The sequence below is a fragment of the Podarcis filfolensis genome, assembly GCF_964270895.1.
Source record: "Podarcis filfolensis genome assembly, chromosome: 11".
Taxonomy (NCBI): Eukaryota; Metazoa; Chordata; class Lepidosauria; order Squamata; family Lacertidae; genus Podarcis; species Podarcis filfolensis.
In genome coordinates this window covers 2998101-3022214 of record NC_139613.1, presented here as the reverse complement: position 1 = coordinate 3022214, position 24114 = coordinate 2998101, and the positions used below count along the sequence as shown (strand labels likewise).

General features: G+C 45.3%; 1 protein-coding gene across 2 annotated transcripts in view; it reads right to left on the bottom strand.

Annotated features, from left to right (window-relative positions):
• Positions 1-1239: 1239 nt before the first annotated feature.
• The window catches only part of FAM219A (family with sequence similarity 219 member A), a 66875-nt gene continuing 44000 nt past the window's right edge, over positions 1240-24114 (bottom strand). Inside the window, exons 3-6 of one of the 2 annotated variants that reach the window (XM_083575937.1) lie at positions 7814-7916; positions 5325-5405; positions 4521-4575; positions 1240-2824 (exon numbers count right to left, since the gene is read on the bottom strand). In XM_083575937.1, the coding sequence (XP_083432063.1) occupies positions 2669-2824; positions 4521-4575; positions 5325-5405; positions 7814-7916 (395 nt within the window). In that variant the 3' untranslated portion in view covers positions 1240-2668. Of the gene's footprint in view, positions 2828-4520; positions 4576-5324; positions 5406-7813; positions 7917-24114 lie in introns of both variants that reach the window. The other variant, XM_083575936.1, reaches the window with a different exon arrangement.

Sequence of the window (24114 nt, the reverse complement as noted above, 5' to 3'; positions counted from 1 at the left end):
TGTGGATGGCACCAGCTTGGCCGAGGCTGATATGCCCATTGAGGTGCTGTGGTGAGCTGAACTGATGCCCAGCTTGGTCTCTGTGCAATGTGTGAAATGGCCCGAAGAAACTGCAATATAGGAGGATTGTTGGCAAGCTTTCTGTGGCAGCCGCATGGGCTTCAGTCAATACATTCAGCTTTCCTGATGGCAGCACCGCATCACTTGTTCTCCCCCACTCTTGTATCCACCCCCCTCCTCAGAAAACATACAGACACAAAGCCTAGGAGCCAGGAGAAGCCAAAAGGGTTTTTTTTTGTTTGTTTTCCGTTTTATGTCTCTGCACTGACCTCACTAAAACTGTGCCACTACTGAGGATTTTGGTGAACAAGGAAAAGGGAACTGCTGTGGAAATGCACACACCAGGGGGAACAGCTCATAGGTAAGTAAAATAACGTGTAGGACAAATATTTTCAAATCTCATCTCTTCTATGCACGCACGAAAAAGGTTAAATTCAAAGCACAGCCCTTCTTGTCACAATCCAAAAGGCTGGTGGAAAATAGAAAAAAAGTAGTAAGAAAATAAAAACTAGGGATTGCGCACTATCAACTTAAAATACTGTGTGCAAATTAAATATGGATTAGTTAATCTCTGGGAAGAAGCTCTTAAAAGGAATTAAAACATGTTTTCCAAATCAATCATCCTAGGCCTAGGTATTATTTCTGATAAGGTAGTTTCACTCCAAGTTCAGAGTTTTCAGTCTCTACTGGGCTGCTATTCAGCACTTGAAGCTCACTTGCTGCTGCGGTTAGGTCTTAGCAAACTCATGATGGCATTTCCCTACGCCCAAATCTCAATGAGGCAATCTTTGTTTTCATTTGCAACCCCACCTGCTCCTTATTTCTCCTGTTCTGGAACAACAAATGGGAGTGACAGTGGCCTTTCAACCAATACTCTTCTGGAAAGAGCAGAGATCACTCTGCATATTGACACAAGGACGACCTGCATGGAATACTGGGATATGTAGTCTCCCCAGGTGACAATACTGCATTGGATGGGAGGAGACTGCAATCTACTTCTTTGTTCTCTAACAGATTTGTGGCAATTCACAAGCACAGCTCCAGTGGAAAGTCTACATGGGGCAAGAAACTTGGCATTCACAGGAATGGGGCAAACCAATCTGTTGTGTGCTTATGGCGTTCGAAGCTTGGCCAATAGAGCCCTCTAAAGAGGTAGAGTATCAAATCATTTTTTTAAAAAAAGGCAAAGAACTCACCTGTTTTGTTACAAAGCTTGACACAACCCGAGTTAGCAAGCAGAGTAATACAGGGGTTAATCAAATCTGCCAATTTGCTTCCTGCATGCCTCCATCACCACTGATGGTCTGTGGCCATACAAATGCTGGAGAAGTTTCCCAAAGCACCAAACTGGTAAGCCATGCTGACAACTGATGGGACACTTCTCCAGGCACCAGTCTGTCAATGATGGCAACGTGATGCTGGTGTCAAGACAGCAACACAGGCACTGTATGATGAGCAGCAGAAGCAAGGACGGGCCCTTTCCCTCCCTGGCTTAGCAGTTTCACTTTGTGGCAATCGAAACACCTGGCTCTTGGGAGCTGAAGAGCCACTCACGAGTTTGGGTGTGTGTTTGGGTGAGCCAACACCTTAAGATCAATCTCTTGCATGCGCAGAGCGCACACAGCCTTTGGGATTAGCTCTACACAACACCAGGCTGCGATAGAAGCTTGACCAACACAGCCTGTGTGGCCCCTGGAGCCAGAAAAATCTCATTCCGCTAATGCAGGCAGGGGCACACAGCCAACAGCAAAGCATCTCTTTCGTTGCCATTAAAAGGGTATGGGTACACGGACTTTGTCTCCAAAGTCATACAGATGCTTCTCAACTCCCATTCATGGGAACTTCAGGCAACCCTTTAAACCTGATAAACTACATGGTGTTTTGCTTTGCTTTTTTAAAACGACAGGCTGGTATTCAGGACTGCAAACACAAGCAAAGGACAAATAAGGGTAGACTTAATTATTCAGTAAATGTTGTCTTATTAGGCTGTGCAATGCATTATCCTTTGCTTAATGCTTCTTATTTGGAAGCACGTTGCAAATGCAACTTTTCTTGCCATTTGCATCTAGTCTATAATCAGTATTTTTTTATGTTGATTCTTCCTAGCTGACTAGATCTTCCCTTCCTGTACTTCACTCCTGATCCCACCTCCTTATTCAGGGCCAGTCCATCACAGAAGACGTAGGCTCCCCAGGATTGATTCCAGCTCGTTCTTTCATTTCTGGTCAGGGACTTTTGCATTTCAAACTCTGATTTCAACTCTTGCCCGCTAGAGTGAACTTGGGGAGGGCTCACTGCAGCAGCCACATCTGATCTCCTCCACCCCCTCCAAACTCCTGTATATGAATTTTACAAGCTGAGCCCAAGTCCAAAGGGATCCAATGGGCTTTCCAGACCAAGGAGCCGTATCTGGTTCACTTACTGTAGTTTTAAAATAAAAATGAGAAGAGGATCATAAAATGAATAATATATATATATATTATTTTTTGGTTTCTCCTGGCTCCATGAACACAAAGAGGTGCACGTCCTACCATAGGAGGAAGCAATGGCTGTTAAGTTTTACAGTTATAGTGGAAAGCACTGATCAACCCTTGCCAGGCTTCCCTCATTACTGGATGTGGCAGGCAGTGGAGGAGGTGGCTTGACAGCACATGCAAGTGGGGTTGACCGACTTCGGAGGGATGAGGTCGAGGTCCTCGTCATCTGGGATCTCATCTAACCGGTAGCCATCCTTTAGCAGCTGGATGTTCAAGTCCTGGTTGATCTGCTGCAGACAAAGAGTCAACGAGTCAAGGAACTGACAGTCCAACATCATCTCTCATACCCAACATGGCTGAACGGCAATGGCCTGGTCCATTTTTAAAGAGACAAGTGCTAAGACGGAAGCCACAGCTCTGCAAAAGGTGTCAATTCACAGCTTCTCCAATTCACAGGAGGAAATCCTCCTGCCTGAGACCCTAAAAAGTAACCAGGTGAGGCTGAAATTACTGGGGCAAAGATCTTTCCCAGCTCTGCTACCAGAGAACCAAATGGATATGGAACATGACTTACTGATGTCCCTTCATATGTCAAGGAAATAAACAACTTTCTGACTTTTAGAAGACATCTGAAGGCAGCTCTGTTGGGGGAAGTTTTCAATGTTTGATGTTTTATGGTGTTTTTACTATTCTTCTGGGAGCCGTCCAGAGTGGCTGGGGAAACCCACCCAGAAGGGCGGGGTATAAGTAACAAAATTATTATCGTCATTAGAGGCCTCTTAACTTACTTTTACTTGAAATTTAAGCATCCGTTGCCGAAGTTTCATTGACAGTTACTCATTTTTATTACCAACTCTGCTTTGGGTTTGTGTGTGTAATCCAACTAACATGCCCCATTAGCACAAGGATTTTCACTTATGCGGTGGGACACCCTCGCCCCCAGCGTGCACCCTGAGTCTTCCTCAGAACTGCTCCAGAGGCTTGGAGGAATCCCTAGAGCAGATTTAGCGGGCATGTGATGGTGGAATTCCCATATGCAGGCGGAAAACATTGGGCTGATGTGTCACTTGTCTACTTTGGATACAAGAGTACAAGACATAGGATGCACCAGATGATAAGACACACCTAGTTTTGGGGGGAGGAAAACAAGAAAAAAAATATTCTGAATCCCAGAAGCCAGAACAGCAAGAGGGATCTGGCTTCTGGGATAGCCTCTTGCTGTTCAGGCTTCTGGGATAGCCGCCGAAGCCTCTCCCAGGCAGCGGGATGAAGGCTCCCCCTGCCCAGAAGAGGCTGCGGGCGGCTAAGCTGCCCTCTGTCCCTTCCCCCCACCTCCCGCAAAAGCCAGCCAAGAGCCATGCGCTCTTTAAAGGGAGCACGGCTCTTGCAGGCTTTTCTACAAGGTGGGAGAAGGATAGCCTGTTAGTGATGGCTTCTCCCTTTAAAGAGTGTGCGGAGCTGTTCTGGCTTCTGGGATAGCCCGCGAAGCCTCCGCAGGGCAGCGGGGTGCCTTCATCCTGCTGCCCTGCGGAGGCTTTGCGCAGCTAAGCCAGAAGCTAGAACAGCGAGAGGGAGCGCTGCGCAGTGCCTGCATTCGCTCCATAAAACGCACACACATTTTCCCTTACTTTTTAGGAGGGAAAAAGTGTGTCTTTTAGAGCGAAAAATACGGTAGTCTGACAATAACATTTTTGGTAACACCTGAGATTTGAATGAGCTACATAGGGGTCCTATCCCATCAAGGTGCTGGCCTTAGGCTTCTTTCACTTCTGTGATAAAACTCTATAAAAGGTCTTCTCTGGCCACTCTCTGGATTTGGGCTGCAGAAATACAGGGACGATTGGTTGCTTCAGCGAAAGAAAACCACCACTAAGGGATACTGCATTTGTAAAAACAGCAGTCAGAATTTTGCGTCCCTTCGGGAAAGAGGAAAATATTTCTAAACCTTACTAAGGGGAATGAATTGAAGGCACAGGAACTCACCTCGGCTGAAGAATATCCCGACGAGGAATATCTGGACATGTCAAAGTCGTCATCACTGCAGAGGAAGAAAAAGCACAATGAGGAAAGAGAACCCAGTGAGTGAGAGGGATCCTCCAGAGCTCACTGGCCACATCACTCTTGTTCACAGAGTGAACATGCAGGCAGATTTGCAGGATCCACCAACAGCAGCACCTGCTTCCAAGAGTGGCCACCCAGATGCCTCCAGGTAGCACTCAAGCAAGGCATGCCAGGTGATGCCTTTCTTCTCTTGCTGTTCCCCACACCTCCCCCAGAAATTTGGGCACCTCCAGAGGACCTGTTTATTGAGCATTCCTCCAGAGCTACTTGCACAAAGCTCATGTGGAAATTAGATTACAACCTGGTTTTTACTGACCACCCCCATTTCTTTTGCAGGGAGGTTATACAACAATGAGCATGCATCCCAATTTACCTATGGGGTCTCCCCGTTAATCATTCTTTCATTCCACACTGTTCAATGCATTTTGACTTCACTTTGCTATCCGCAAGAAGTCAGGCTCTTTTTGCAAATGGATTTGTTGTGTTAGGGAGACAAGCATTTTAACCCACTTAAACTGGATTTAATTTCCCAATAGGCAACTGAATCCCTCCTGTGAAATACAGACAATAAATAAAATTCCACGTTTTAGCTCTGGAGACTGAGAAACTTTGCCATGCTGGCCGGGCAAATTTGCTTTGATCACAGTAGTATGTAAAACAGGAAAAGGTTCTCAGGAGATTTCCAAGAGAACAACTGTATTATACTGCAATCATCTGAATCTATACCTGTCTGTGTCCAGTGCTACCAATGGCTTTTCATCAGGACTCTGGTCTAATGAGGAATAGCCTTTATTGGGAACAACCAGCCTGAAATGAAAAAGAAAACATTATACATATCACCATGTAAACATTGAAAGCAGAAGTTAAGCAAGGAGCAAGGGGTATGTGAAGCTGTTCCTTTAGTTTCAGAATATCAGAGGACCTAGTATGGCAAGATGTGGAGATTAGGTAGAAGCTGCTGAGAGAAATGGTAGCAATCTAGTTCTAGGGATGCTGTAAAAGGAAGCATGAAACATTTGGTAAATATGGTCAGCTCTAGTGAATCCAGATACCTTACAGAATACAGGGAAGACTGGTGTGAGTAGTACACAGCCCCCTATTTCCAAGTACAATCTGAGTAACCCTCAAGGCATCAAGATTAGACTACTGTAATCTAGTAGTCTCTTAGGCTTGGAAGCTGAATATTTGACGAACTGCCTCCTCTATGAACCTGACTGATAAGATCTTTGTTTGCTCCCCACTTATGAAATGTTCTCTCCAGAAGGCTCGCCTAGTGGAGCCTTCCAGGATTTATTTATTTTATTCCATAAAATTCCAGGATTTATTTATTCCATAAAATTTATACACCACTTGACTGTAAAAACCAAAACACCTTCAAAGCAGTTTACAAAAGGAATAATGTATCACATCAATATTTTTCTTAATACCTAGACGTTTAAAATTAGTTAACTCCAGTGATGTTATCTGTTCATTTTATTATTTTTAAACATGGTATTTTAGCACTGTTTGGTTTTCTGAATTCTAAGCTGTCTTTGACTTTTTTTTGGGGGGGAGCTATCACAAAGGACTGAAGAAGATGCTCACACTTCAAAATTCTTCCCAAACCTTCACATTGTTGTAAACACTTTGGAACAAAAAGAGTGCCTCAAAAAATGTATTATGGCATTAGCTTTCATGGACTATCCACGTCGTCAGGTACACAAAGTTGTTGCCCACAGTGTGTGTGTGTGTGTGTCTCCTCCCTTCCTCCCCCTAATAAAAACACAGTTGTGGGGTGTGTAAATAGTGGGGTCAAATGGCAATGAAATGCAATACCTGACATTCAATGACAATCACAACAGCAGAACTGGAATTAACATTGCCCTTAAATTGCTAAATTAATTTGACCTTTGTAGTGGAACAGGAAACCCTTTTCGCTAAGATTTTTCCATCCTTGTGGAGCTGAAATGTGCTTCAAAAGGCTGGACATTTTGCAGCTTTCTCACTTGTAGCTTTTACCTATACTAGGGAAAAGCTACACAATTGATCTCTTTCCCAGGCAGACACAATTATATCAGCAGGTGCTGATTTACCTCTTAACTCAAGCAGAACTATGGAGTCGTTTAACCCATTTTCTAAGCTAGTGGCTATTGACAAAACTCTACTCCCAAAAGAGTTCTGCATGAACAACAGGGCATGCCTACCCAAACTGAAGTCCACTGGTATGGTTTACAAATTACCGTATTTTTCGCTCTATAGGACACACTTTTCCCCTCCTAAAAAGCAAGGGAAAATGTGTGCGCGTCCTATGGAGCGAATGCAGGGGGGAGGCAGGCGGGAAAAGCCCCCAAGAGCCGCACACAAGCTTCGTGTGCTCTTGCGGGCTTTTCCCCAGGAGAGAGAAGGGACTGACTGGCTGCATCAGTCCCTTCTCCCACCTCCCAGAAAAGCCAGGAGAAGCCACGCTGCCCCTTTAAAGAGCTCACGGCTTCTGCGGGCTCTCCGGGAGGTGGGGGAAGCTGCAGCGGATTCCCTCCTCCCCGGCTCCCTTTGAAGCAGCAAAGTGGGAGGAGAGCAGCTTACACTCGTGTAAGCAGCTCCTCTCCCACTTTCCTGCTTCAAAGCAACTATGGAGGAGGGAAGGAAGGGGATCCATGGATCCTCTGCTTGTGGCTGCAGAGGATTCCCTCCTCCTGGGCTCCCTTTGAAGCAGCAAAGTGGGAGGAGAGCAGCTTACACTCGTGTAAGCAGCTCCTCTCCCACTTTCCTGCTTCAAAGTGGAGGGAATCCACTGCAGTTGCGAGCAGAGGATACATGGCTCCGCTTCCTTCCCTTGAAGCAGGGTGCGGGGGTGCAGGGGGGAAAGAGGGCAGGAAATAGATGCTGGGCAGGAAGACACAACCACACTTTGACCACTGGAAAGTCCACCTCAGCCTCCCCAGATTTCCACTGAGACGGCCAGGCTAATCTCGATGGCCATAAATCAGGCTCAGCATTATTAACTGGACTTAGATAAACCATGGTTCCCCTTCCTACCCTCCTCTGAGGCTCGCTTTAAAGCAGCAAAGCGGACAGGAGCCGCCCGCTTTGCTGCTTTAAATAGTTTAGTGCAACATTTGATTCAGAATATTTTTGTGTGTGTTTTCCTCCTCTAAAAACTAGGTGCGCCCTATGGTCAGGTGCGCCCTATGGTGCAAAAAATACGGTAAGCACTTGAATATTGTGAAGTGGTCTACCTTGTTCGTGCCATCACATTGTTCTTCTTGGGCTGTTGGTTAACTGGGCTCCCCATGTTTCCATTTTTCAGGGACCCCTTACGAGCCAGCTCCCTCTGTTTCTCTGCAGAAGGAAGGCAGACATTAACATCCAAGTTAGCGAGGCTGCTTCTCCTTTGACGCTGATTAATTATAGCAAGGTTAGCCACAGACTATCAATCCCGTTCTCTGAAAATCATCCTACCACTTCCACAAGTGGGCAAACAAAGGATGCTTGCAATCTCAAAGGAAAAAGGTCTTATGATTTTTGTTGCTTGGATGTGGGCTCCAGTGTGACCAAACAAAAGCTTTGCTTTGACACGCAGAACAGAAATGGTGCATTTCACTATCGCGAAATACAGTAAACCCGCAACTTATGCACATTTAATGTGTGTTCATTCAGCTTTACATGGGTGGAAAATATATATATATATATATATAAACTTAGAAGGGGGACGGAAAGGAACTGGGGACTTTGGCAACCCTGCCTGCCATTGAACCCAAAGAGTTTTGAATCGACATGATTCTGGCTTTAGGCATAAATTCCGGGACATAACCTCCATGTAAGTTACGGGCTTACTTTAATAATTCCAAGGGTCATTTCAGAGGTGGTAGGATACTTTTCATAACCTCCATGAGAGGTTAGCCATGCACTGCTGGTCCTGGGCTGGAAGAAAATACCTGAAATTGATTTTACTTACCCCCACACATTGTTGCCGTCTATAGCAGGGGTGGCCAACTTCCAAGAGACTGCGATCTACTCACAGAATTAAAAACTGGCAGTGATCTACCCCCGTTTTTTAGGGGTTCAGGTCAAAGTTGCTGAGCTTTTTTTACGGAGGGAAAACGCCACCTTTTATTTATTGGGGGTTAAGGTCACAGTTGAGGTTTTTTTAGAGAAGGGGGAAGATGAAGTTGCAAGTTGCTTTGCTTATTTTAGGGAGCGGGAATGCCACATTTTTAAAGTATTTTGGGGAGAAAGAGAAACAGCAACAAAAGGATCGCTGGGGGAAAAACAGCCTTGGTTTGTAAACTCCATATTCCATTCTCCAACAATGGAGTGCGGGGCCAGAAGGGGACCAGGGATCGACCACGATCAACAAAAACATCGCAGGAATCTACCAGTAGATCGCAATCAACCTGTTGGACATCCCTGGTCTATAGCAACAGGAACATAGAAATTGCTTAGGAGGTACCTGCACATTTTGCCCTATACCTTACTTTCTAGGAGGGCTAGAGACTTACTTAAAAAAAAAAAGGTCAGGGACACCTGCCAAACAGCACTACTTCTACTGGTGTTGGTTGCTTTAGTGTATTATATTAATCTGTATTTGTGAGCTACATTATAATAAAAATACTTAAAAAGAGAAATAATTGTAAGGTCTCTATCTATCAAGGCTGTTTCCGTGTCGGTCTCAAGGAAGCGTTGTCACATGCGACACATCCGACGCAGAGTTAACACACCTTACAAAAGCAACATGGATTCTTAGGTAATTTTCACACAATAGCACATCATTTCATTTGACTGACAGCTCAACACACAGCATTGTAAAGTTTTGCTCCAAACAAATGCGACATATGAAGAATTTGTAAGTGCCATGCAAGCAGATGAAAACAGAATGGTAAACCGAAAGAGAGGGTTGGTTTGAGACACACAGAGAGAAAGCATCCTGTTCTCACAGTTCTGCGTGGCTTGTTAATAGGGAGGTGAAAGGAAGGGCAATGCAAGGCCTTCAGGGTATTACAAAGCCTTGCGCTTGTCTGCAATTCAACATCAGGAAAAGGACGGCGAAAGGCCACGGTTGTTTCCTGACCAGCTACGCTCTTTTGTTGGCAGCTTAAAGCCTTTCACTGGGAGGAGAAGCACAGCATTTAGTTTTTTTAGCCTGATGCAGGAGGGTCAGCCCTGCGAGAAGAGTACCCTTCATTATGCCCTGCCATAAAAGGGATGGCAGTCAGTGAAGTAAAGTGATTTGTGTTGGCAAGAACTGCATCCAAATTGTGCTGCCACTCAAGCCTGTACCCCCTACCCCGGTTACATACTATGAGAGACAGTTTTCCCTTCTAGCTGAAGCAAGAGCAACCATGATGATGAGGCAGCTTGCCAGACTTAATTTCTCACTGATCTACGTACCGACTAGGTTCAGAGCAACTTACTTGACTTTTTTTTATTTAGGAAATGCCTTAATCGCTTCCTACAAAGCTATATTATATTATTTGCTTTACATTCAAATGAATATCAGTGTACAAAACAGAACTCAACTGCAATACAATATGTAGCCAAACAAAAACTAATAATGCTATACTATTCAACCACAACTGAACACCCATCCACATCCCTCCATTCAGAATCCCAGCCAGTCACTTTGCCTAACAAAGACTAAATGAAAATAAATTTCAAATGGAAGCCATCTTCTACCTCATCTCCCGCCTGGAGCAGAACATTTGCTCCCTCCCTGCCTCACACCCAGGAGGCAGCCGGGTGCGTGTGTGTCTGAGCTCTGCACAGATAAGAAAGTTATCTCATCAATATAGCTCAGCCTGGTTATAAGATTATCAGACCAACAATTATAACCTCCATGCCTTCCAAAGGAAAACAAATAGCAAACATAGCAGGGAAGGGGAAATTGGATTAAAAAACAACTACCACCTCACATGTTGTTTGGCCTGGTACTATGCCCATCATTATGACAATTGGGGGGGGGAGTGCATGCACTGTGCCAAAACTCACTTCAACAGCCCCCTCCTAAGTCATCCAGTGTTGGGGGATAGGGGGACAGCAGGCTTTGCCCTTCCTATTGCAGTGGCTCCTAGATGACGGTTTCCTCTTTCCCATAGGTGAGGAGGACCATCTGTTGCTTAAAAAGGTAAAGGTACCCCTGCCCGTACGGGCCAGTCGTGTCCGACTCTAGGGTTGTGCGCCCATCTCACTTAAGAGGCTGGGGGCCAGCACTGTCCGAAGACACTTCTGGGTCATGTGGCCAGCGTGACAAGCTGCATCTGGCAAGCCAGCGCAGCACACGGAAACGCCGTTTACCTTCCCGCTAGTAAGCGGTCCCTATTTATCTACTTGCACCCGGGGGTGCTTTCGAACTGCTAGGTTGGCAGGCGCTGGGACCGAGCAGCGGGAGCGCACCCCGCCACGGGGATTTGAACCGCCGACCTGAACATCGGCAAGTCCTAGGCGCTGAGGTTTTATCCACAGCGCCACCCGCGTCCCATCTGTTGCTTAGGGATACTTAAAACTTGCATTTACACAAAACCAAGTCTCGCTCTCATCTGCATAGCGCCACCCTAAACTCAAAACCAAGCCTGCTCTCATCTGCATAAAGGTAAAGGGACCCCTAACCATTAGGTCCAGTCGTGACCGACTCTGGGGTTGCGTCGCTCATCTCGCTTTACTGGCCGAGGGAGCCGGCGTACAGCTTCCGGGTCATGTGGCCAGCAGGACTAAGCTGCTTCTGGCGAACCAGGGCAGTGCATGGAAACGCCATTTCCCTTCCCACCGGAGCGGTACCTATTTATCTACTTGCACTTTGACGTGCTTTCAAATTGCTAGGTTGGCAGGAGCAGGGACCGAGCAACGGGAGCTCACCCTGTTGCGGGGATTCGAACCGCCGACCTTCTGATCAGCAAGTCCTAGGCTCTGTGGTTTAACCCACAGTGCCACCCGTTTCCCTCATCTGCATAGCCTCACCCTAAACTCAAAACCAAGCCTGCTCTCATCTGCATAAGGTAAAGGTAAAGGTACCCCTGCCCGTACAGGCCAGTCGTGTCCGACTCTAGGGTTGCACACTCATCTCGCTTAAGAGGCCGGGAGCCAGCGCCATCCAAAGACACTTCCAGGTCACGTGGCCAGCGTGACGAAGCTGCAGCTGGCGAGCCAGCACCAGCGCTGCACACGTAAACGCCGTTTACCTTCCCGCTATAAAGCGGTACCTATTTATCTACTTGCACTTAAGGGTGCTTTCAAACTGCATAGCCCCACCCTAAACTCAAAACCAAAGCCTCATCTGCATAGCCCCACCCTAAACTCAAAACCTGCTCTCGTTTGCATAGCCCCACCCTAAACTCAAAACCAGATCTGCTCTCGTTTGCATAGCCCCACCCTAAACTCTGTTCTGGACACACTGGCATGATAGGACAGGACTGAGCCAACTAAGAATGACTCCTGCTCAGTCCCTTGTGTGGAGCACAGCATTACTATAACTGACTAAGGAACTGGTGTGTGACTGCACAAGTCAAGTTTGGGATGGAGGGGGTATTGTTTTTGTTTGTTACGATGCTATGTTTTTGTTTGTTATGATGCTATGTATTTTTTGTGATCCTGGGTGAAGGGCAGTATAGAAATTTAATAAATAATTAAAAGCACATGGGACCCAACATAAGCTGCTCTTTCTTGCCTAACAGCACAGAATTCTTTATGTTTCCCAACCTGCTTCTCCAAAGACACACCCAAGGCAGCACTCTGCCAACTGACTGCTGATGCTGTTCTGATGTGTAGCTGTTCTTATTGCTATGAGCTGCTTTGAGAATCATTTGTGGGGGGAAAGAAATGAAGGGATGGGGATGAGGATGAGCTGCTTGCAGATCTTGAAGAGTCTGCTGTTGCATTCTGCTCCACCCCTCAATTAGCTAGGACCAAATGGGGGAATATTTTCCTTTTCAGGATAGCCTATCCAAAAAAGTTGGAGACTGCAGCAGCAAAGTCACTTTCTGAAAAAGCCAATAAGGTTAAGTTTCCCAAGAAGAAATTAAAAAACTCTTTTTGTGCACATCAGAGCAATCAGATCAATAGATTGGTATTTAGGGAAATTATGTTGTTCCATTTTTCTTCAAGGTTCTTATTGCTTTTTATCACTTCAGTTAACCTGCTGAAAGAAGCCAATTCTAAACAGCACCCACGAGGCTTCTTACTTTCTCTCCAAAACAATTAAGAGTTCCTAAAAGGGGTTAAAGCTGTTTATCAAGCTACACCACGCTCTTGATCTAGCAGTTTTAAAAAATCGATTTGGACACAACACTTTGGGTCTCAGCATCTTCATTTCTACTCTGAATAAAGAGAGTCAGCGCTTCTTTTATTCTCAGCATCAAAACAAGCATATCAAAAACAGAACTTTGAAAATGACATTTCTAAAGCCTATGTTGATAGATCATGGTTACAATTCAAAGAAAGTTTTGTGTTTAGACTGATGAGCCTTAAGCATTAATACTTCTCTCCGAATTGTTCCCAGTGTATATAAAAGCAGGCTCTCAGCAGTGAAATGGCTACAAAACCCATCACTCAATGCCTCACCCCTTGCCCAGGCTCTCTTTAATTATATCCACAAATGCCTTACAAGCAAGACTAAACGATATCCTAAGTCTGCCAAGACCTCCATGGATGCAGCTTTTATCTCTGCCTGAGACAGCAGACACAGCCCTTGTGTGCTTATTTAAAGGGCACATGATGTCAAGAAAAACATGCTTTGTCCTCACAGTTCAGAGAACATGTCCCACACTCAGCCACTGTAGGCTGCTGACATCATGGCTCTGATTTCACAGGAGCAAAAAGATGCACTGCCCTTTTGACAAATGCCCTCTGGAAAAGAGGGGAGAAGCTCTTGGAGAATACTCAGGATACAGGAGGATACCAGTTTGAGACTTCTCTTGATTTGTATGTGCTGAGTCTCCTGTGGGGAAAGGGGAAGTCGAGTGGGACACCACCAAGCTGCTCCAGCAACTCTCTCTGCTTTTTCCAGCAGCGAGTGGTGAAGTAGCGGAGCAGGCCTAATCACAAGTCCCGTTGGGTTCCAGCTTGAGCACAGCTCTGCCCCTTCACACAAAAAGAAACAGTGCTGCCCCTCTGTTCTCTGGAAGGCAGTGCCAAATTAAAGGGGCAACTGCAGTCAGGCCACTGGCTCACCTGTAGCAGGTTCTAAGATACAGATAGGTAGCCGTGTTGATCTGCCATAGTCAAAACAAAAAAAAATTTTTTCCTTCCAGTAGCACCTTAAAGACCAACTAAGTTAGTTCTTGGTATGAGCTTTCGTGTGCATGCACACTTCTTCAGATACACTGAAACAGAAGTTGCCAGATCCTTCTATATAGTGAGAAGGTGGGGAGGGGTATTACTCAGAAGGGTGGTGGGAATGGGTGGTTGGCAGGTTCTAAGAGTCTGCCTAGAAAGAGATTGTGTCAGGCAGGCTACATCCTTAAAGGATCAGCTCTATCACGGGCACCCCTTCACCAGCTCCCCCTCCTGCCCAACTGCAGTAATACTAATAATTTATTATTATTATTATTAATACCCCAACCATCTGGTTGGGCTTCCTCAGTCACTCTGGGCAGCTTTCAACAAAATATTAAAATACAGTAATCCATCAAACATTAAAAGCTTCCTTAAACAGTGCTGGGTTTTGTGTGCATGCGTCTATTCGTACTGCAATAGAACCTTGGTGCAGTTCTTATATTAGGGGAAGGCTATCCCATCTACAAGCGATGAGACTGTGTCCTCAATTGTAAGCACCCAGTGAGTCTGCTGGCCATTAACATCCCTCTTCTTGGCTTGGTGGCTGGTGGCAGGTGGCCACACGACATGATGCCATCTCATCTTTTGAGATCCCAGGAAAGACGTTACTCTCTCTTCTCTTGTTAGATGCACAGAGTGGTTTATGAATCATTTATTCCAAAAGTATTGCAAGAACGTGACTCTAATTACATCCACTTCGATCAAAATGGACACAATTAGCATAACGATATTGACAGGCATGCTGGGACACTTGGTCTTGTGCCCAACTTGATAGGAAGATGATTCTCCACAGAGAAGCTAGAGGCCGCTGCTGCCACCCTCCTTTTCCCGTCCTAGGTAGATTTGGGGGTCCTAGTGAAGGGGAAGGGGAATGAACATACACAAAGCATTGATCCTTTGCACACTCTTGCTTGTAGCACACATAAAATGATCCAGCCCCCCAGATGATATTTCTGAAGACTTTTCAAAGGCAGCAATCCAACCCAGATATTACCAAAGGATGAATAACAGTGGCAAGATCAACCTGTCCAAGATCAAAAGCAGCTAGTACATCACAGCTGGTAAAAAGTGCTCTGTGCCACAGACTCCACCGGCATCCGGAACAGAAGCTGGGTCTTGAAGCAGCCATTAGCTCTGAACTTAATCCCGATGGGGGAGTGCAACCCCAACCAGAACACTCCAAATATAATTTACATGATCAGCTAAATCTCCTACCACCAGCGTCTCTGCTTTGTTTCAATTGTGTTTATGAACCCTTTTTCAAGGATGTGAAAGAGGGGAATCAGGCAGTAAGCAGCTTACGTTACAGAGTTCCTAGCATGCTCGCAGAAGATATGCTGCAGTTAAACCACACGCCATCAGGAATTAAGTACTGAAATTACATGTGCTGTTAAAGCACTAGTATGAGGCAGGGATATCCAGTGCATTATTGGGGGATATGTCACCCTGTAGGTGCTGTGTGTGGTGAGGATGCCAGAACTCTGTGTCCTATTCTCTTTTCATAGATGGTAATGAAGTCAGAACCCCTAAAAATAAGAGCTTGATGTGAATATGTCCTTGGGTGTCCTTGAGACACTACATGCAAAACTCACACCGATCTTTTTTGGGGAGGGAGTATCATTTGTAGCAATATGCCCACCAGTCTTTTCTTCACACAATGCAGGCAATCACTCCCAAAGGAATGGGGTAGGGGAGAGGAGAAGGGTGGTGGCGAACACCACAAGTCACCCATTAACAAGAAGCCTGCTCCAGGCCTCCAGAGGTGAAAGACTAGGCATTAATCCAAAAGCTCATTCTCTCAGCCCAGGCTTTTGTAGGAAATGCAATCCAGGATCTAATTTTCAGTTTCACTTTCTAATGAAAGGAAAATGAATGTCAGCCCAGGGGATTCACAAGGGGGTCCTGAGGGAAAAGGCTAGGTTTGCCACGAAAATTAATCTTCTTTAGGGCAGGTGACCTTTTTAAAGACGTGGAAGTGAAATCTTAACAAGTTTACCTGCTACTGGAAAATCCAAGATTACGGACCAAAATATCACCTTGGAAGAACAATATTCTCTCAGCACTTGGTACAAAATCAAATAACTTAGGCAGCTTTTAAAAAAGAATTAAGACACATTCATGGAGCGTAAGGTTATCAATGACTACTAGTCATGACAGCTTTATGTTGCCTCTTGGATAAAAAGATGCACTTGAATGCCTGTCACTGAGGAACATGAACAGGAGGGGGCTATTAAGCTCCTGTCCTGCTTGTGGCCTTTCCCATTTGGGCAGCTGTTTTGCTACCATGAGAATAGGATGCTGGAGTAGATGGGTCTCTGGTTGGATCCAGAAGGGCACTTCTTATGCCATTAACTACCATTTCAAACAGTATCATGTAGAAAACTATAGGATCACAAGAACTCTCGATATGTTATTTAAGAAACAGTGAACAAAATTATTGTTTCCCCCCATTAATATTGCTAAGAAATTAATTTTTGTTTATTCATGTACAGGTCACATTTTACAAGAATTGACAGCTATTTGTGGAATAACTTGCTAGGCAGGAATTAGAGACCTCTTCAGGCTTTACCTGAACATGGTTAGAATCACCCTTCAGACCTCACCTTTCAATGCAAGAAGATCTAAAGCAGAGCCAGTGCAGAGGGTGAAGGAAGCATTGGGACAGAGATTGCATGTGTGAATCTTCCCACTTTAAGCTCACATGTGTTCACCCTGGCATGCCTGGAGGGGGCTTATTACACATAAGGAAATAAAATATTGCTCCTGATCACCCAGCATGTTCATACCTGGGGTGGTGTTAAAATCTAAAGAAAAAGCTAGCTCGCTCAGGTAGCAAAGGTGAATCTGAACCAGAGACTTCCCAGGTTCAAATTCATCATTCCACCCCACTAACTCTTGTTAATAGCACAAGATTTCCATATAAAATAAAATAGAGGGTTTGAACTGCGGATACTTCAAAGTCTCCCTGGCCGCTCACCTGCATAACCCAATAGAATCCAAACCAAACCAATAAGAGCCCATTGCCAATCCCTGTTGGATCAGACTAAATGCCTTTATAGTCCAGCATCCTGTTCTCACAAAGGCCAACTAAATGCATTTGAGAAGTCCACAGGTAGGGTCTGAATGCAACAGCGCTCCCTGCCTCCTTGTGCTTCCCAGAAACTAGTATTCAGAGGCATACTGCCTCTGACGGTGGTGTTGGCACACAGCCATTACGGCCATGCCGCTCACAACTAGGACAGCAGAACTGATTAGCCAGCAGCACTGAGAATGTGAGAGGGAAGATGGAGAAAACAGAGGAGAGGGAGAGAAAGAGAAGACAGGAAAGGGTATGTCAAGCTGTTCAGGGAGGTTCCAAATGAGTTGGAAGAAGCTGCAGCACAACGTTAGAGCATAGATACTGAATGCAAAAGGTCGCAATTTCAACCTCCAGCATCTCCAAGGAGGGCTAGGAAAGAACACTGCCTGAAACCCTGGGAAGCCACTGTTAATCAGTACAGACAATACTGTGCAATGGACCTCTGGTCTGACCCTGACCATGGGCTTCATGGATTTTTCAATGGGAGCTGATTACGGTCACCTGAAACTTGTTCCTACAAAACGGCAGTGCTCATGGCCCAGCTGCTGCAAACAGTAGGAGAACAAGAGCAAGCCCTCCCAGGGCCATTGGAAGAGTGAACGAGATAAGCTTGCAGTATTCCGCTGATCATTTATTATGAATACACCTGTGTGCCACCCTCTCCTTTCCATTAAGGAGCGTTCAAGATGACTAACTATGTTTCCATTAAAGTGACAAACACAACAGAAAAAACCCAGACTGAAGCATAGCGCAAATGTCATAAGGAAGGGAGAACACCATTACCAGTCCCACAATGCAACTCCACAGGAGCAGTTATCTCTTAACAATGCTCTGGGCAGGAAAAGGAACATTTATCACCCAGGAAAAGTGTGCCTGGCATACTGCAACACTTTTTCACACAAGGAGTAGCATTTAAACACTATGATGATGGTGCTTGTAGGTCCACAAGAGCTGAGGCCTCCTCAGAAAGCCAGGCTCTCCCACAACCTCCCCTGGATCAGGAAGGATTTGCTGCCTAAAAACCTACATAAATGGAGATGCAGGAGAGTTAAAAGGCCTAAGCTACGTCACATGAAGGCTGGACAGTGCACCAGAGTGCATGAAGAAAAGACAACAGCACAAAGCGCAAGCTCGCAGGTGCCTGGGTTTTAGCATGAGCTCATGCCCGCTCACACAGACATCTTGCTTAAGCTGCTGTATTTTGAGATTTCCTGTGAGTCACTCTGTGAACAATTCACTGCGGAATATAAATTAAAGCAACAGAAGAGCATTCTGGGGACCTAAGGTCAGGGGTGGGTGACCTTAAGCTCAAGGGCCCAATGTGGCCCTCCAAGACACCCTATCTGGCCCTTGAAGCTTTTGTCAAGCCACATTGCATAATAGGGATGCAATGGAGGCAGCAAGGTTAGCTTTGTTGCCTTGCTTGGGAATATTTGGTAGCTGTGGGTTGTTACTCTTGTCATGAAGGCAAGGAGATACCAAGGAAATTGACTGTTGGATTGGGGGTGGGGAGAAGAGGAGCTCCGAGTAGGACAGATCATTCCCATCTCTTTCTGACAATACAATTAAACACAGATTGTTTCAGTGGCCTGGTTCATTCACCACAAAAACCATGATACAATTGGGAATGTGCCACTTGGGTCCCTGCACAACTCCCCGAGTCTGTGTGGTTCCTGTGTAGCTCAAACAAGCCATATTATGACATGCCATCTGGGTCCAAATATTTGTTCTTTGTTTACTTCTGGCTTACTCCTTGTGGCTTGTTTGGAACAAAAGCAAACCATGATCTGGGTTCAGTCCGGGGACCTGCGCAGTAAGGGAGAAGCACATTATCATGATGTGCAAAGAAGGCCGGTAGGAGCATGTCAGAGGCTTCATATACAAGGGACAAGTTCCTGAGCCTTGTGAAACTTAAGCAATTGTGCCAGGTACGTTGCATTCAAGAAATAAGAAACAACAACCCACAGGGACCTCTGGGTATAGGGCGGTATATAAATTCAATAAATAACATAAAATAAATAAATAAATTTAAGGTTTTCCATAATTTCCTATTCCACATGGAGCACTACCACAGGTAAGTGCTTTCAGCATCTTGTATGCAAGCATAATTGATGTCTGAACAAGCCTGTGGAGCTAATAAAGTAAGAAACAGGACAAAAGATGCTAAAATTGGATTTCTGCTTCACTGCTCAGGGCTGTGGGAACTGCTTCCAGGGACAGCACAGACTCTTTTGAGGAGAAAGCAAGCAGGTTGCTTCTATGAACTGGAGCAGAGAAGCTGTAAGTTAGGGCCCCAAATATCGTAGAAATTCAGCTCCCATCAGCCCAGCCAGCATAACCAACAGTAAGGGATGGTGGACGTTGCAGTCTAGCAACACCAGGAGGGCCATAAATCCCCCACTTCTAATCTAAGAATGCACACAGTATAAAGCTCTAAGTAACACAGGGAACCCTAAATTTGTTTCTTTCATGTCTAGTCCACCCACGAGAGATAGCACTTTTCGTTGATGGGGTAGCATTCTGGCTTCTACTTATTCTCTGCCGTAAAGGAAGAGAAAGGGTTAAAGGGGAATTAGAGTCCCTCAATTAGAGTCCCTGTTTAAATCTGAGGAGAAGGAGAGCTGCAGCTTTAGAGACAGGAGCTAGAAGACAAGCAGGTAAATTATAGCATCCTTCAGAAGAATCCGCCCAGAAAGCCTGATCCCAAAAATAGCTAATCAGCATTAATTGCCCCATTACGGAAGATGCTAGGGAAATTTCAGTACTCAAGAAATCAACAAGAGATACCACACAAATGGCATTGATTTTTCCAGTCATTTATTTAGAAAAAGAAAAGTAGAAACCAAAACAGCCTAACAAGGATTGAGCACACTCAGTGCTATGGAATGCTGACCCACTGCTGGGTGGGGGGCGGGGAGGGCTGGAAACTGGGTCAAAGATGGGAGGGGGAGAGTGGGCTGGGGTGGAACTGGATGGAACGGCTGAGTTCTGAACACCAGCACTCTACACAGCAATATTATGTTGCAGGTTCCACTTATACCAACTCTAAAACGTTCCATTTAGCTCTTGTGACTAATAGCTGCAGATATTGCCTATTCTCCACAAATATGTCTGATTCCTTCTGAAAGCTATCAAAGGCAGTGCTGATCACATGGCAGCAAATTCCATACGTTGTGCATTAATGTGAAGTAGAGGTGGCAAAGGGCACATAGCTCTGTCCTCCAACATGCCACTGCCTGAGGCAGCTGCCTCACTATGCCTTATGGGGGACCTGACGCTGACCCTGGAAAACTGAATTTCATAAAAATTCTGAATATGTCCACAGGATATCTAGATATTGTATGTACCAGTGTATTTTCCCCCTTCTTTGTATCTTTTCAAGGTTTTGGCACACTTAATAATTCATGCCACCAAAAACTTTACTATTTTACTGCCCAATCTAACTCCAGATGATTTATAAGCAGAATGCAGCAATCCCAAAGGGGATGCAAATGGGTGTGTGTGTAATTGTTCACTTCCCACCACTGTGAAGGTAGTCTTCTTACCTTTCTTTGATTCTTGTTTAGACAGTTACATATTTGTAAGGCGATCTGTAATCTAGCTTTACTAGTGCAATTCACTGAGCGCAGATATCATGTAGAGAGGCCTGCAATTCCCCAGTGTCATTTTTAAGTTTGGTGATACAGTGGTTGCCTAATCTTCAAACAGGGATGTGGGTGGCGCTGTGGGTTAAGCCACAGAGCCTAGGGCTTGCCGATCAGAAGGTCGGTGGTTCGAATCCCCGCAACGGGGTGAGCTCCCGTTGCTTGGTCCCTGCTCCTGCCAACCTAGCAGTTCGAAATCACGTCAAGGTGCAAGTAGATAAATAGGTACTGCGTCGACGGGAAGGTAAACGGCGTTTCCGTACGCTGCTTTGGTTCGCCAGAAGCGGCTTAGTCATGCTGGCCACATGACCTAGAAGCTGTACGCTGGCTCCCTCGGCCAATAAAGCGAGATGAGCGCCGCAACCCCAGAGTCGTCTGCAACTGGACCTAATGGTCAGGGGTCCCTTTACCTTTTTTAATCTTCAAATAAGCAGGCTGATTTTCCTGATGTTTCACATTTTGGTTACCACATGGACCATTACATATTTCTTATGCTATCAAATCCATTTCTGAACTTTACTCTGGCTGTTCAAAGGCATTATTTAACCACCAACGTGAATGCCTTTGAAAAGGGATTAGACAAAAATTACAGAGTAAAAGACTATCAATGCCTACTAGCTATGATGGCTATGCTCTGCCTCCATGTCTAAATCCCAGTTGCTGGGAATGTCTTGTGGGGAAAATGCTGTTGTAATCAGGTCCTGCTTGCTAGCTTCCCATAGGCACCTGGTTGGCCAGTGAGCACAGGATGCTGGACTAGATGGGCCACTGGCCGGAGATTTTTCTTATGTTATTAGCATTTCATGGAGTTTTGGGGGGAGTGGGGGTCGGTGGGTTCATAGTAATGCTCAAATACCTGCTCTTTGATACAGTTGTGGTGGTTATTCTATTTCCCATAATGACCAAACGCATAGGTACTCTTGAGGAAAAATAGCATTTGGTCTGGAAAACTGGGAGATGCAGGGAGGAGGGTGCACGTTCTCTTTCCCAAGTCAGGGGTGCATCAATCAAGATTTCAAACTGTCAAGACATGAACATGAGGCCATTATCTTGAATGCTGGAACTGTGTCACCTTCTGAATGGACAATGATTAGTATTTCCTTCCCTTATTTCCTCTTCCAGTCAGCAGAGCAATTTAGTACCCCTGATGGATCAATACCATTCAATAGACAAGACCACCACATGACATGTGCAAGTCAGTCTCTGCCGCCTCCTTTCTACTTCCCCAAACATATCATTCCTTTGACATCCACAAAGACAGCCTCTGAAAAGCAGAGACAATCCATTAACCTGAGGTCACTGAAGCCTGGAGTTAACACAACCACTTCATGGGAGGGAAGAGGAATTACGTGCCTACACAATTCTGAACCGGACAGCTCAGTGCACAACTATCTGCTTGAAATGTGTGAACTTTGGCTTTCATTTTGAAACAAATATGTTTCTAGACTGTATGGCTTTAAGGTTTTCACATGTTAACACAGCTCCTGGTGACGCGTGGAAATGAAGGACACACCGAACAGACCAGGGCTTTAGTAATATTAATTTCTTGCAATGTACATACACATTTAGTTGCAGCTTTCCAGCTCATGTTCTGACATGACCAGCACCACTAAAAGAAGTGCTTTACCCACACTATGTAGACATTCAAAGCACTTTTAAAGTAGCTGTAGTGCAGATAACACAGTCAAGAGAAGGAATTTTGGTTTACAGTCCCTAATGCATAATACTTTAGTGTTCCAATATTAGCACAAGACAAGCTTGTTGCAATTCAGCACTGGAGGCCTCACAATTACTTGGGGGGACTCAACGCATCCTGCAAGATATATAAAAAAAATCATGGTGTTGTTTCGTTCAAACCTCGGGGTGGGGCATAGTGGCATTTCTTGATCTTCCATTAAATTATGGATTTCCCATACTTAAAGGAGTGAAAGTCATGCTCCACACTGGGAGGTGTGGGGGGAAAAAAATCTAAATGCTACAAGAGATGGAGCTGCCAACCTGGAACCCTCAGTTCAAATCAAACTCATGTGGCAGCCTTAGGCAAATCACACTTTCTGCCTCAGTCCCAGAGTTGCAACATACAAATCATGCTAAACCTTACAGGATTGTGCTAAGGCAGGAGTGCGGCATCTGTGGCTTTCCAGAAGCTGCTGGGTGACAGCTCAACCTCTGGCCATGCTGGCTGAGGCTGATAGCAGCTGCAGTCCAACAACATTTGGAGGTTCCCTATTGTTGTTTAGTCGTGTCCAACTCTTTGTGACCCCCTGGACCAGAACACGCCAGGCCCTCCTGTCTTCCACTGCTTCCTGCAGTTTGGTCAAACTCATGCTGGTAGCTCCGAGAACACTGTCCCACCATCTCATACTCTGCCGTCCCCTTCTCCTTGTGCCTTCAATCTTTTCCCAACATCAGGGTCTTTTCCAGGGAGTCTTCTCTTCTCATGTGGTGGCCAAAGTCTTGGAGCCTCAGCTTCATGATCTGTCCTTCCAGTGAGCACTCAGGGCTGATTTCCGTCAGAATGGATAGGTTTGATATTCTTGCAGTCCATGGGACTCTCCAGAGTCTCCTCCAGCACCAGAATTCAAAAGCATCCATTCTTCGGCGATCAGCCTTCTTGATGGTCCAGCTCTCACTTCCATACATCACGACTGGGAAAACCATAGCTTTAACTATATGGAGCTTTGTTGGCAAGGTGATGTCTCTGCTTTTTAGGATAATGTCCCTACTCCCCATCTAATGATAATCTAATGATTACTGAGGTAATGCATGTAAATTAATATGCTATGTAAATGCAAAGTATTAAGGATAGTGAGTTGGTGGTACATCTGAAAAATCTCACCTGCTTTCCCTTTCCCTTCTAGGACTAGATCTTCACTTTTTGCAGGATTTCTAATATGCATTTTACAAGTTAAGCACATGATATTCAGTAGAGGTGACCAGGAATCAACAGATTTCATTAGAAACCAGAAGGTCTACTTAAGGTCTACTTAAGATTGCATAAGCTTCATTAACAACAGTTTGTGCAGTTCTGGGAATTCCTCCCCGCCCCCAAGCCTGCTGCTCTACAAAATGGACTTTCAAAGACGTTTGTTATTATAGAAGGATTTTGATACCTTTTGTCCCCTCCCAGCTCTGACATGTTTTCATTGGCTTGCCATTATTAATTTCATGCCTTGCATCTGTTCAGATGAGCCCTCTTGCCTCTAACTCATGTCATTTACCATTTACCATATAACTTTCCAAAAAAATGACAAGGTGCCTATTCTTAAAAATGACCTGTCACCCAACATAAGCGCAAATGCCAAAGCAAACAGACAACATAAAATTATCAGTCCCTAAGAGGGGAGGCCACTGGAAGGCCTGCATAGGAGCAGAATAACAGTAGAAATAAATGGGGGCAGGGGTGATGACAAAACAGAAGCTACAGAGCCTAGGGCGGTTTGAAGCCCCACGACGGGGTGAGCTCCCGTTGCTCAGTCCCTGCTCCTGCCAACCTAGCAGTTCGAAAGCATGTCAAAGTGCAAGTAGATAAATAGGTACCGCTCCGGCG